Genomic DNA, 14,759 nt, shown 5'->3' with positions numbered 1-14,759 from the left:
GTGTTTGAACCACGAGTTCACGGAGGCTGCAAGTAAAATATAATCTGCTCACAAAAACAGCTTTAATCTTTAATGTTTAAACAATGCTGGCTGCTCCACTATATCATCATCATCTTCATCAGGTCCGATTAATATAAGAGGAACAAGACAGATCAGGATGTTAGACTCATTATTCACATTGGGATTCACATAATAACACATCAATAACACACATTTACATGGAACCCATTCATTTATTTTATAGATTTACACATTTGTTCTTTTGGTTTTATTCTTGTATTATCAAATAGGTTATTTAAAGCAATATTTGCATTTATTTGGTTTGTTTTCATGTATTTTATTTTGCTAAAAAAAACTCAACTTATAAAATCTTAGAAGAAACTTTGAATTTCTAATACATCTGGCTAATTTTGTTTTAATTCTAAAATTGTATTCCTTTTTTAAATTTATTTTTTATGTTCAGCACTTTGCTTAGTAGTTGCTGTTTTTAAAGTACTTTATAAATAAAGTCCAGAACGTACATACGCAATATTCTTTTAGACAGGTTAAGAATTTGGAACTTGCTTTTGTTATAAACTGAGCTATGACAAAGCTAGACTTAATACCCGGTTTAGAGTTAAATACAGAGTTCTGCAGAACATTTCTTTTTTTTTAAAAGTCTGGATAACATGTTTTGATCAGAGCTTAAATAGTTTAGGACCTATGGGGGCTTTCATTTTGGATTGGTAGAAAAAAGAAGGACCTTCTGAGTCACTGTTATCTGTGGTGATTTGAACCTTCACTGGGAGACAGGCAGACAGAAACGCTCACTGTTTGGACCATGAGTGCCAGAATGTTCTGGTGGCCACACGTGATTTTTCTGTGTCTGTAGTGTTTTATGTACAGTTAAGACCAAAATTATTCATAGATAGATTTAAAGTTTGGAAGGCCCACTTGCCATCACCCTAATCCTCAGCTCCCTGGGAGGGAATGAAACTGTGTGTGTGTCTCTCTGCAAACTGGCCTCTGATTGGTCAGAAAAGTCCTATAGCAGTTGGAGACACACTGGCCGGAAGGAGGCAGAAATACCTAAAATTGGATGTAGAAACAGTTTAAATCCAAAAGGTTCTGAATATTTCACCGGGTCAGAACCATCATCACACTCTAAGCTGAACATTATGTGGGAAACTCTAGAAAAATCCTCATGAATGATAACTGGGTTAGGTAAAATCCAACTTCCTGTGACCCATTTAAACTTTGAGTGGTGGTTCTGATGGAAAGGACAGCTGAGATGCGAAGGTCCAAACTGGACTGGGTTTATAACTGATTTCAACAGAATCTCATTATAGTTGAAAGGAGCCTTTTTTAGTATTTGTGCAAACATAATTTAGCAGATTTCATGCGGTCGCAGGAGATTTTCCAGGTGAGCAGTAATTAAAAACTGTGACGGAAACAGAATAATTGGAAGCAAATATGCCTAATGGTAATAAACGTGCTTTCATGCTTTTCCACTGCCAACCTTTATTAATGACGTGTTAGAAACACTCACGGAGTAGGCATTTGATCTTAAACTAATTCATCCCCAGAATGATCTTTATTCTAGAAAGACCCGTTCAATGACACCTGCTGGATCGACACCACATTAATACAGAGAAAGCTACATAGCTCCTACACCTCAGCTGGTCTAATAACTACAGGTAGTAACATCAGACCATGAGACATATTACAGCCTGACCAATAAGCAAAAGCTGGTTGGTAATAGCAGGATAGGAGTTGTTTCTTTCCACTGTTGCCACATGCCTGCTGATTCTCCTCAGAGAAAAACATTTTACTAACTGGTTTTAAATGATTGCTAATTTAATGCTACTGTCCTTACATAGGATTGAACTTGATTCTTTATAATTGGATGTAACTTGTTGGTCTTCTAAAGTGAGGTGTCATCTGATGTAATTTGGCACCATGTATATAAGATAAATTAAATCTGATAAATTTAATGCGCTGTCATCTGAACGTCTTTTTTTCTGCTGATTAGTTTTTTGTTTCCATGATCCAAACGGTGCATTTAAGTACAAACACGTTCTGCAGCGCATCTTCCTAAAAACCAGTCAGTGAAACTAAAGAGGTGCTGCGTTCAGGTAGAAATAAGACGTTATTTACAACACTAAAGATAAGATAAGATAAGATAAGAAGTTTTTTTTGCACGCTGTTGCCAGCATTACAATGAAACTGCATACAATGTATAGAAGGTGTACGTGCATGCGTCGTGCAAGTCAGGGCAAAAGGAAATAAAACAGATCAGCTCAACAACACCATGGCATGAAAGAGAAGGATTAAAATTATGTTATAAAAACTAACAGAACATGGGTCATTAAACAGAACACATCCGGCATTTCTAAAACTGAATAAACCAATAAAAATTAACAGATAAAATAAACAGGTTGCTGCTGAGTTTGAACGTGATTTATTAAGCTTCTCCACCTCCTCCTGTCTGTTCATACGTCACGTAGTGTTACCATGGTAACCACATGTCCCATTTTTTTTGTAGAACCAGTGAAACCAGCAGGTCAGTAGAACTAAAGGTGTTCTGCAACACCCAGAGTGGACTGCACCTCCTGTGTCCTGCAGCCGAGTCTTATCTGAGAGACATATTGAGGCAGCTGATAGAAGGAAACATGCAGCAGATTAAAACGCTGCTGATAAGCTGCTACAAAGAGCAGCTTGTGACTCAGAGCAATACAAGTCAGCCAGCAGGAACAAATTAGTTTCCTCTCAACCTCACAGCCATACTTTCTTTTTCTAACTGTCTTGTCATGACCTTTAACCTATAACAAGCTAACTGAGGCCTGTAGCGTCTGAGATGGAGCTCATGGGTTTTTGGTCGTTTCTCTGAGCTTCACGCTCTGACCTTGGGCTTAATCTTCTGGGGCTTCCACTCCTGGGAATATTGGCAGCTGTCTGAGATGTTTTCCTCCTGGGAATAATGTTTATTTTTGCAGAATGATGGACTTCAGATGGTTTGGAGATGACTTTACAACCTTTATAGGTTGATGGTCAGCAACAGTTGCTGCTCTGAGGTCATTGCTGAAGGATTTCCAACTTGGCATTGTGCTAACATTCACCTGCATGCTTCAGAGCCTCTGCTTTTATGGTGTTGATCACACAGATGATGATCAGCTCATTAGTTCATCTGCTCAGCAGCACCTGGCGGATACTCTCCCTTCTAAATCCTGGGTAGGCAGCAACAGTGATAAAGTTATATTTATTCATTTCTTTGTGGTGATAAAGCTGCTCCTGAGATAAAGTTCCACTTTCACCTCAAAGCTGATATGAGAAGCTGAGTTAATCCGCAGCACGTTCCATTAAGCTCCTGTTAGCACTCAGACGTGTTTTCCACCACAGCTTTATTTAATGGAGGTTCACTCAAATAAAAAGAACATTTAGAGCAGATAGAGGAAAATTCATGTGTTATCACAGTGAGCTCAGAGCTGGTGCTAAGTTTCTGTGGTTACCTTCCAGTTTCAGTTACTTTATCATCTTCACTTTATCTCTCGAGCTTCCTCTGTTGATTTCCTCCATCCTGCACTGGGGTCCGACCCGGAAAGTTGAACATGGAAAGGGAAGAGACATTTAAAACAAGTGTTTCAGACAGACGCAGACTGATTAAAGTCAAAGTTAGTTAAGCTTCCAAACACAGAAATATGTGTAGTCTAACTGTGAGAGAAAGTTTGATGGAGGAAGACAACTGATGGTTCTCTGTGAAAACTGTGCGGCCTTACCGACATTGTGGTGACAACAGGAGCTGAGATGAAAAATTATCCTTACAGGGTATCTATTAATACTAATTGGGTACTTGTTGCTAGATCTTAACTATGAGGGATGCTTATGGTGTATTTCTTTGGGAACAAACAGGGTACTTACAGAGGTACTAACAAAATACCTCTAGGATACCAGACATGTGGTATATGCTGGGGTTCTACCTGGGCATTTACAAGGTACCAACTGGGGTATTTCTGGGGTAAGTATGAGTAAATATAATAAACCAGATAACTGTGAGGGTACTTACAGGATACTTTAGAGGAAATAAAGACCTGCAGCATACACTTCTTCTGGATGAGCATGTAGCAACATGAAAAAACCTCTAGCAGAACCAGAACCTGGCTCAGGGTACCTATGAGTGCATTTACAAGTTAACATGTGTGACATAAAGTTTCTGTTAAGAAATTAAAAACAATAAAAAGTTATTTGACGTTTTACTTTCAGTCCATGCAGGACCTCCTGCTTTTCACATCATGTGAGACTTTGGAAAACCTGACTGAGATGTTTCTGAGTTTGGCGGTTCACAGAGAGAGTGTTCTACAGTTTAACATCAGAACATCCTGGCCTCAGCTGCTAATGTCCAACATGTTTCACTGTCTCTCTGGTAAAACAGGATTATAAACTTTGGCTTAGAGACAAAGTAAAGTGGGTGAACATGCAGGAGGATGGTCAGTAAGGTGTGTGGTGGGATTTTATGAACAGAAGCAGCTTTCCATATAATTTTCTGTTGCAGTGAAGTTCAGAGTCAGTCATGTGAACAGAAGGTCGGAGGTGTTATCACCTGTTATCAGCCTTCCTGCTCTGCACAGGTATAAAGGTGTGAACTGAGAGGTGGAGACAGTCATACAGGACCAACCAGAGCATGATGATGAGATCCGAGATGCTAGTTCTGTTTGTCATGTTTCTGAGCTGCACAAGGGTAAGAAACTAATGTTTGAGTCTTGAACTGATGGCTGGGGTGACATTGGACTGGAGGAATCTGGGTGATGAACAAACAAAGCAGGTGTATTTGTTTTTCTAGCTTAAGTATCAGAACATTCAAATCGAGTTAAAGGAGAGATTTCCATGGTCTGGGACAAAACCGAAGCTGAAGCTACTTCTGTACAAAGAGGTTTTCAGGTTTCATGGCTTTAAGACAGATTATCTGTTTCAGCAGAGAGAGTTTGTCAAAATTTTCAGAGTCCAGTCTGAGGTTTTTTGGGTTTAATGTAAAAAAACATGTTTTATTTTACTGTATAATAAAAAAACCTGAAGTTTATTTGGACTGTCTCCTTCAGGTGATCACTGTCCAGATTGGTTATTCACTATGGGTCATAACAAAGCAAGTTCAGTTCGGCCCAGTTAGATGGTAATAGTCTGTTTTACAGACCAATCAGCGGACAGAACAATTAAAACAATAAAAACACTTAAAGTAGCTGAAAAAGCAACAGAAGAATCTGACCTTCAGACATCAGTGAGGTGAATCTACTGAGCTCTGATAGGGAACCTCTGATATACGAGAACTGAAGGTTCTGCTGTTCTGCTTTAACCAGCACATGGGAAGTAAAACCCTTACCGATCACAGAGACGGAAGCTGCAGCTGGGTCTCTGTTAAAAGGTTAGATAAGATAACTGTCCAACAGATTTTCATGAAGTGGAGACATTCGCATGCCCATAGCAATACAGGACATTTCAGAGAGGCATCATGGGAAAAAGATCAGCTTCGGTGAAATCTCTGTTTGGGGATGCATAACTAATACGCCGAGAGCTTCAGACCAGATGGAGACAGATCTGGACCTGGATGGTCAGGGACCTGATTAAAATGGTCCTCATTCAATCATCTGATTTAGGTGTGATGAAGGAGGGACACATCTAAAACCCACAGGACAATGGCCCCCAAGGGCCCCCGCTTTAGATAAACTGTATTCAGCTCTGATACGATTCTGCACGGCAACATGAGGGCAACTTAAGGGAAGAAGAACACGATAGAGACTCTGATGCAGATTTAATCAGATGCATGATGATGACTGCAGGAAACTTATCAGCCTCATAGAGATCAGTGACCGCAGCCTCATGCAAAGGTTTCCTAATGTGTTCATGCCTAATGGAAGAACTGCTGGCCCTCTTTTGCATGCAGATTTGGGAATCTTTGGGACTCTCTCTAACACACACACATACACACATACACGTAAACACACACAGAGCATAGCTTCTGACTCAAACAGGAAACTCTTTTTGTAATGAAAAAGGTCCAGAGTGTAAAAGTCCTGGATAACTTTTTAATGTTTGTGACTCTGATTCTGATCCATATCAAGTCTTCAGAACTTTTTGTCCTCAGGTCTTTATTTAAACAGGTTGCTGCACCTCATAGGTACCAGTTTTTTTCTTTTGAAGGTCAGCAGATCTTCCTGCTGCTCCTCGTCCATTCTTCTCATTGCCATCTCTCCTTCCTTCTGCAGGGGGAGAACACAACCTACCCTGACCAAAACAGTAATGTCACAAGGACAAACATGACTACAAGCAGCATAGAAAGTCATGAAACCAGCCAGCTGAGCACAACCATTTCCTTAGAGTCAACTGACCTCAGCAACAGCGGCAATGGGAGCTCTGTTAGTCCAACTCCTACCTCCTCCAAGGCCCCTTCCATCACTGCTTCCTCTCAGACGGATGTCCTGTCCTCAGCAGTGACTTGGACCTCTGCAGCTGCCACTCAGAACACCTCGGTCAGCAGCGCTCCATCCCGCACGACCACTGGAGGTTCTGTTTGTCTGTCTGCAAGCTCCAACCTGATCCTTCTGCTGCTTTCAGCTTCCTGCATCCTGGTTCAGTGTGCACACATCTGAATCCCCCACAATTCTCTCCTGTAAATCTGTAAACGATAAAAACTAGCAGGAGGGGGAGAAGATTGACTAAGTTTGCACAAATGTTTGAGAAATGATCCGCTTTCATCAGCAGTGAAGTGCCTCTCTTGCACTGAGCTCTCTTCTATCTGAAACTGATGCACAAATGTATTATGAAATGTAAAACATTTACTCATAAATGATCAGAAATTATGGAAATTGATGTTTTTATGACCAATAAAAAATTAACTGGGCTGTTCTGGTGGTGTTTTTTACTGAAAGGAAAGTTTGGTCTCACTGGAGAGTCCAACCAGGACTTCTGCATCGCTGCAGCTGATGGAAACTAAATCTCCGATGCGGCTCCTGATTTACATCCTGCTTTTAAAATGAAAACAGCTTTTATTTAAACAACAAGACATGCAAATCAGGATGTTGTTCTTTCTGCTTCGCTGCAGGACATCTCTGCACAGCATTCTCAGAACATGAACCATGGAGCTGGTGGGGTAAAGGTCTGAGGATCCATCAACTGTACAGAAAAAACTTCATAGAATAGAAACGTTTCTGGACTGAGGGAAGTTCAAAATATTTCAGTCTAATACATCATCAAATTTTACCAAAACAAAAAAAAAACTAAATGTCATCAAAAATGTCAGGCAGTTTCTAAAAACTAAATTTAACCCTGATGAAGGAAATCAGACTGAGTTTAAGGACAATAATCACCTGATAGATTAAAGGTTAGTTCATAAAAATCTACATTTGTCAGGAAACAATTTTTTTTTAATAATGAAAACATTTTGTCTTTCTGGAAACTGAAGCTGCTTCAGTGCAAAATTCCAGCTCCAGGATACCAGGAGCTACAATAATCCACCTGTTAGACTCAGAATTGGGTTTCACTTTCCTGGAGGTTCGCCTAAAGCCAGAGCTACAATGGAAGGTTTATATCAAAACAGAGATGTGTGTCAGAATGGCCTAATCAAAGTCCAGACCCAAATCCACCTGAGAATCTGTGGAGAGACTTGAAAGCTGATGTTCACAGATATTCTTCATCCAGTCTGACTGAGCTGTACCTGCAGAAGGGGGGTGGTTCCATAAAGTACTGAGTCAGAAGAGCTGAAAACAAAAACACGCCACATTTGACTGATTCTTATTTCTGCAAATTAGAACACCGTCTCGTCTTTGACAAATTATAGAATAGAAATATCCTTTATTGTCCCTCAGTGGGGAAATTCAGGTGCAGCAAGGTGAACGGAAACGGAAGTATGGAGAATCAAAGGTAAAATATAAAAACAACTACTTTGTGTTGGTCCGTCACATAAAATCCCAATAAAATACATTGAACTTTGTGGTTCTAATGTAACAGTTTATAAAAAAAGGTCAAGGAGTGTGAAAACTTTTGCAAAGTTTAAATTGTAAGAAAAAAATGGAAAAGGGGGGCCTGAGCCCTGTGTTTCCTTCTGGGCCCCACAGTTACAGAGTCCGTCTTTGTGCCACAGAACTATCTTATAAAGCAATTTTTTCCGTAAATGAACAAGACAGCTTCAGGTGAGCCCAGGTGTAATTTTAGGTGTCTCCTAGATTCGCGGACAGATGGATTTCATTTGATCCTGTGGGATGTTTTGCATTGGTGGTTCATGGCAGGGTGGAGACTGAGGTGATCTCTGTGGCATAAAAGGCTGGCTTCTGGAAGATTTTACCCATTTAGAGAGTGTTGGGGAAGACGACACAACGGTTGGTATCAGACTGAGAGTGAGAGGAGCTCATTGAACATCCAGCATGAAGGCCATGGTCTGGAAGCTGTTTTCTCTGTCTCTGCTGGGGTCTAATGTCTTCCGGATGGGCTTAGTTCAGGTAAAACACCTGCTTGCTAAAACTAAAACTATATTTGATTTTTCCTCTGACCCTGATCCTTTAACTCAAACACTTGATGTTACTGTCTGATTCTGTTTAAAGCTGTCCTAACCAGAACCTGTTAACCCAGTCAGACATCGGTTAGCATCCATTACATTTGGACTAATAGGGAACTCTAGACGGCACTCCATTTAGACGAAGGTCTGGATTTTCACACGTTCAGGTGAATGAACCAAATGTAGCCCTCCTGTGTGTTTCTCCTCTTGTTCAAGTCAAATGGCTGCTGGGAAATGGACAACAGGTGTCTTCATGTGGACGGCTTCACATTTGAGCCGTTTTTAAGACGTAGTTTAGACTGACCTAGTGGACTTTTCTACTAAATGTAGCTCAAGACGATGGTGTCCTAAATCTGTTTCTGTCCTCCATCAGTCCAAAGATTCTCCAACTACAACGAATGAGAACATTGCCTCCACTTCAGCATGGACCTCCATCAGCACCACGGCTACCACTATCAACGCTAACAGCAATGGAAACAATGGGAATGGCAACAACAACCCCACCAACAGCAAAGACACCAGCAATACCAGCAGCACCGGCAGCACCAACACGACCACCAACAACTCCAGCAGCACCAACAACAACAACAGCACCAGCAGCAAAGACACCAGCAATACCAGCAGCACCGGCAGCACCAACACGACCACCAACAACTCCAGCAGCACCAACAACAACAACCCCACCAACAGCAAAGACACCAGCAATACCAGCAGCACCGGCAGCACCAACACGACCACCAACAACTCCAGCAGCACCAACAACAACAACAGCACCAGCAGCAAAGACACCAGCAATACCAGCAGCACTGCCAGCACCAACACGACCACCAGCAGCAGTGGAAGCAACCAGTCTGATGGGAGCAATCAGCAGCAGAAAAGCACCACAACCAAACCACCAAAGATAAACTCAGCAAACGGAGGGAGCAGCTTCTCTTCTATCAGTCTGCTGATCTTCTCCTTCATCATTCTGGCTGCCTAGTCCTGTTAGGCTAAAGATCTTCAGCAGTAGATCAGATCTTCTGCCCACCTGAGATAACAGAGACACAGCAGCAGTAGAAACAGGACTGGTCTCCATCATCACCTTGCTGTTTTATTCTGTAGATTAACTTGTTAATTTGATTTAAATCATATATAACTGATAATGTTGCTTTGACTCACTCAAGCCTGAGACGTCGTCACACCTGCTCTGATTGGACAAACAGATCAATCCAGACTGTAGTGGTTAGTGTTACTCTTAGTGTTAACATGTTAGATAAACTATCTATTAACCCTCAGCAAATATCTGAAATTAAAATGATCGACTGAAAATGTTTCCTATAATGTGTGATATCTGTATTTATAATATGGATTCAATATTAAAATGTAAAGATAAAACAAATGAAGATAAAATAAATCTTTGACTCCAGTTTGATTTTGTACTTCAGTGTGTTTTATGGTAAGGGTCCTCCCTATGCTCCGGGTCCTCCCTGACTCTGCAGGTAAGAGGGAGACTCACACCTGGACAGGTGAGCAGCCCATCAGAGGAAACAGAAACCAGGGCATCCAGTTTTAGAGACAGAAACTAAATCCGTTGCTTCTACCTCTCTGCCTGCTCAGACGCTTTTCTCCAAAGCGCCCTGCTTCCTTGCATTCTTTTACTCTTAACTTTTTATCTCTTAGCCAAAATTACAGAAATATTGGACTAAAACAACTTCTTACCAGCGACTCCCAAGGATTATTATTATTATTATTATTTTTTAAATTTTTTTAAAGGATTTTGATGTTTTTATAATCAAACTCGAAAGCAGGACAAGTTGACGCCAGCTAATCAACACAAAATGCCTTCCTTCACCACAGAGGACTTCGACAAACGTTTACAGAAATGGGCTGTTTTGGAGATGAAAATCCATGGACTAGAAGTGAATGTGGGGGTGAATATGGGGTACAATGATGATTCAACTCTGCCTGTGGTCCCAAACAGTGACAGCCAGCTCAACAACTCAGCCAGCAATCAGAACTCTGAGAATAAACCTACCGGCAGAAACCTCTGGCATGTTTTAGGGGCATGCCCAAAAAATCAAGGTGGACGACTCACTGGAAGATCTCAGCAATTAAATAAATTAGAATGGCCAGAATTACAGAGAAATGTCCCCGTTTCCCCTGAGAGAAGGAGACTTCGACAGCGAGCTGCTGTCACAACAACTGATAGGAGTGAGACAGCTGGAAATGATGGAGTTCCCCTCCAAAACAGATTTGCCCCAGTACAGAATGAAAACCAGGAAAATGATCCATCTTCTGAGAATAATAAAAGGTTTGAGAACACCCTTCATTCTAAACAATCTTCTCCTGAATTGCCAGAGAAAAAGCACCCCACCAGACCAAGAATCCTGATAGTGGGCAACACAGCTGTGATGGGATTAAAAACTTCTGCAACAAGAAAAACACAGAAGTTATGATTGGTACCAATAATGTGGTGTCCGATATTCTTGCAATCACAGAAAAGCGCCCGCCTCTAGAAAACCTTATTATACACTGTGGAGCCATGGATGACGTGGCTAAGAAAAAATCAGAAGGACTGAAGGAGGATTTCACTTGTCTTCTGAATATTGTTGGAGGTCTCACTATCAAGGTGTTTCTCAGCGGACCCTTTGCACCGATTTTCAGTGGAGATGAGATTTTTTCCAGACTTCTGATGATTAATAAGTGGTTGAAAAAAACGTGCTACCACACCTGTGAACTTCATCGACAACTTTAATATTTTTTGGGAAAAAAGACAACTCTTCAAGCAAGATGGTTTCTGTTTGAACAAGCCAGGAGCCAGACGTCTCACATCTAATCTCTTCTATTCAGTAAATAATCGGCCAGCAGCTTCGACCTTCAGCAGAGAACATGGAGTATCAACAACAATGATAACGCTGCCTCCAACAGCTCCTGCAGAAACAATCGGCCAGTAATAGAAAATCAACAAAAACCATAAACTGTCAGGTGCAACCACACACAGAGTTAATATCAGCAACTAAGTCATATAAACTGGCTTTATTGAACCTTAGATCTCTTTTTTAATCAATGATTTCATTACTGACAATGATCTTGATGTTATGTTTTTAACAGAAACATGGTTACATGAATTTAATGAAGCTCTTTGTGAGAGCAGACAGCAAAGAAAAGGTGGAGGGGTGGCCACTTTGTTTAAAGATTTACTAAAGTGTAAAAAAATATTTCTGGGCAAATTTGACTCTTTTGAATATGTGTCTCCGAACCATGTTCTTGAATATTTACAGGACTCCTAAGTCCAAAACAAACTTTTTCAGTGATTTTGATGAGCTTTTATCTGTGACATGTGTTGATTATGACTGTTTAATTATTGTAGGAGACTTCAACATTCTCATGGACAATCCTGAAGACATCAGTGCAATAGATCTATGTGACACTCTTAGAAATTTTGGTTTGACTCAACATGTTAAACAGCAAACTTGATCATCACTAAGGGTCTAAACATTTCCAAGGTGTCTGTAACTGATGTTGCTCTATCTGACCACTTTTCTGTTATTTCTGAAAGCATCATCTGCAATGACTCAGTTTGCCAAAGAGACATGATAAGAAAACGCATCTTTAAGGACGGTGCTGCTGAAACCTTTAACCAGATTTACTCTTCTACCTCCACTTTGCCCTGTAACACTGTAGATGAGCTAGTAGATAACTTTCATTCTAAAATCTCAGACATCATTGATTCAATTGTTCAAATTAAAGTGAAAGTCGTTTCTGGGAAGAAAATGTCTCCATGGAGAAGTGCTCCACCAGTCAGAAAAAAAGGAGTGTCAAAAAGCTGAACGCAGGTGGCGAAAGACGACTCCAGGCTCACTATATTATCTATAAAGAGAGACTATACAAATATAACCTACAACTGAAAAATGCAAGGGAATCTTTCTTTTCTGAGATCATCAGCAAAAACATTAACAATGCTGGTGCATTATTTGCCACGGTCGACAGGTTAACAAACCCTCCTGTAACTGTAGCATCTGAACTCCACTCTACCAGGGCCTGCAATGAATTTGCTAACTTCTTCACTGAAAAAACCCAAAGGATCAGAGAGGCAGTCAGCACATCCACATCAACTCCAGTACCAATGTTGTCTCCAACTACAGCTGATTTTGACAAAATTTCCCAATTTCAACAAATAAACTACAAAATCTTAAAAGAAATCATACAGCAACTAAGCTCTTCTTCCTGCTGTCTCGATCTTTTACCCACAGCTTTCCTTAAAAAAGCTTTGCCCGTAATAACATCTGATTTAACACAAATAATAAACACGTCCCTTTTGTCAGGTGTTTTCCCCCAGGCCCTGAAAACAGCAATTATCGAACCTCTATTGAAAAAGAGCAACTTGGACAAGCTGCTACTACAGAACTACAGGCCTATATCAAACCTCCCCTTCATCAGTAAGATTATTTAAAAAGTTGTGTTTCAGCAGTTAAACAACTTCCTAACAACGACCAACCGCTTCGATGTCTTCCAGTCAGACTTCCTGCTCACCACAGTACAGAGACTGCTCTTGTCAAGGTGTTCAATGACATCTGTATAAATGCAGACTGTGGAAGAACCACAGTGCTGGTATTATTGGACCTTAGTGCAGCATTCGATACTGTTGATCACTCCAGAGCGCCTGGAAAACTGGGTCGGCCTTTCTGGTACAGCACTCAACTGGTTTAAATCCTACTTGAAGGACAGGGACTTTTTTGTGTCAGTAGGTAACTTTACATCAGAGACCACAAAAATCACATGTGGCGTTCCCCAAGGGTCCATCTTAGGGCCCCTCCTATTCAATATCTACATACTCCACTAACTCAGATTTTAATAAACAACAACGTAAGTTATCATAACTATGCAGACGACACACAGCTATACGTTACGATGTCACCAGGTGACCATGAACCCATTCAAGCGCTGGGTAAATGTTTAGAAGAAATCAATGCATGGATGGGCCTCAATTTTCTTCAGCTGAATCAAAACAAAACTGAAGTAATAATCTTTGGACCAAAGGAAGAGCGTTTAAAAGTTAGCATACAGCTTCAGTTAATACAGCTAGAAACCACCAGTCAGGCTCGAAACCTGGGTGTAGTGATGGACTCAGACCTTAACCTTCAGAGGCACATAAAGGTAGTAACAAGGTCGGCCTTCTATCACCTAAAGAACATCTCCAGGATTAAAGGACTAATGTCTCAGCAGGACCTTGAAAAACTAATTCATGCGTTCATCTTTAGTAGAATTGATTACTGCAACGGTGTCTTCACAGGTCTGCCTAAAAAGTCGATCAGACAGCTGCAGTTGATCCAGAACGCTGCTGCCTGCGTCCTCACTAGAACTAAGAAAGTGGAGCACATCACCCCGGTTCTAAAGTCCCTACACTGGCTCCCTGTAGCTCAGAGAATAGACTTTAAAATACTTGTTAGTCTATAAATCACTGAATGGCTTAGCACCAAAATACATTACAGACTTGTTGTCAGTGTATCAACCAGCCCGACCTCTCAGGTCTTCCGGCTCAAATCTACTCTACATACCCAGAACCAGAACCAAACATGGAGAAGCAGCTTTTAGTTCTTATGCTCCACTAATTTGGAATAAACTGCCAGAAAACTGTAAAAGCACCAAAACCCTAAGTTGCTTTAAATCAAGATTAAAAACGTATTTGTTTAGAGTGGCCTTTGACTGTGCCATCTAAACATTATTAGTTACATTTTCAGTCCAATTTTCCTTTCATTTTCTTATCCATCATTCTATTCTCTTTATTTTATTTTACTTTTTTAAATTACCTCTGTTGTTTGATTTTATCATTTGATTTGTTTTTCTGTATCTGTGCTTATTTTCTTTGTGATTGTATTGTAATTGTATGTACAGCGCTTTAAGTGTCTCGTTGCTGAAAAGCGCTATATAAATAAACTTGCCTTACCTTTTTTTTTTTAACAAACTGAGATTCATTTACTTCCAGGTTCTGGTTCAATTTAAACTTAAATCCGTTTCGCTTGCTGCATGTGCAGTTGTTACTGGGATGAACTGGTCTGATTGTAAATACACTGCTCAAAAAAAAGGTAACCCTTAAACAACACAATATAACTCCAAGTAAATCAAACTTCTGTGAAATCAAACTGTCCACTTAGGAAGCAACACTGATTGACAATAAATTTCACATGATGTTGTGCAAATGGAAAAGACAACAGGGGGAAATCTTTGGCGATTAGCAAGGCACACTCAATAAAGGAGTGGT

At 40.5% G+C, this 14,759-nt stretch overlaps 2 protein-coding genes across 2 annotated transcripts; both read left to right on the top strand.

Moving 5' to 3' along the window:
* Positions 1-4,557: 4,557 nt before the first annotated feature.
* LOC124879713 (mucin-5AC-like) lies at positions 4,558-6,868 on the top strand. Its single transcript, XM_047384428.1, has 2 exons — positions 4,558-4,714; positions 6,234-6,868. Exons 1-2 carry the CDS (start codon positions 4,658-4,660, stop codon positions 6,615-6,617), a joined length of 441 nt encoding a protein of 146 aa, XP_047240384.1. The 5' UTR covers positions 4,558-4,657; the 3' UTR covers positions 6,618-6,868.
* A 1,455-nt stretch (positions 6,869-8,323) lies between these two features.
* Positions 8,324-9,497, top strand: LOC124878704 (putative mediator of RNA polymerase II transcription subunit 29). Its single transcript, XM_047382798.1, has 2 exons — positions 8,324-8,462; positions 8,892-9,497. The coding sequence occupies exons 1-2, from the start codon at positions 8,388-8,390 to the stop codon at positions 9,495-9,497; spliced, it is 681 nt and encodes a 226-aa protein (XP_047238754.1). The 5' UTR covers positions 8,324-8,387.
* Positions 9,498-14,759: the final 5,262 nt, after the last annotated feature.

Source organism: Girardinichthys multiradiatus, chromosome 13 (assembly GCF_021462225.1).
Source record: "Girardinichthys multiradiatus isolate DD_20200921_A chromosome 13, DD_fGirMul_XY1, whole genome shotgun sequence".
Lineage (NCBI taxonomy): Eukaryota > Metazoa > Chordata > Actinopteri > Cyprinodontiformes > Goodeidae > Girardinichthys > Girardinichthys multiradiatus.
The sequence above is the reverse complement of the archived record's forward strand: the minus strand, read 5'-3'. Positions and strand labels throughout refer to the sequence as shown.

Excerpts from the sequence above, each read along its gene's own strand:
- LOC124879713 (XM_047384428.1), top strand. The coding sequence starts at position 4,658 with ATGATGATGAGATCCGAGATGCTAGTTCTGTTTGTCATGTTTCTGAGC. Across the intron at positions 4,715-6,233 it reads TGTTTCTGAGCTGCACAAGG|GGGGAGAACACAACCTACCC; the intron begins GTAAGAAACTAA and ends TTCCTTCTGCAG.
- LOC124878704 (XM_047382798.1), top strand. The coding sequence starts at position 8,388 with ATGAAGGCCATGGTCTGGAAGCTGTTTTCTCTGTCTCTGCTGGGGTCT. Across the intron at positions 8,463-8,891 it reads TCCGGATGGGCTTAGTTCAG|TCCAAAGATTCTCCAACTAC; the intron begins GTAAAACACCTG and ends GTCCTCCATCAG.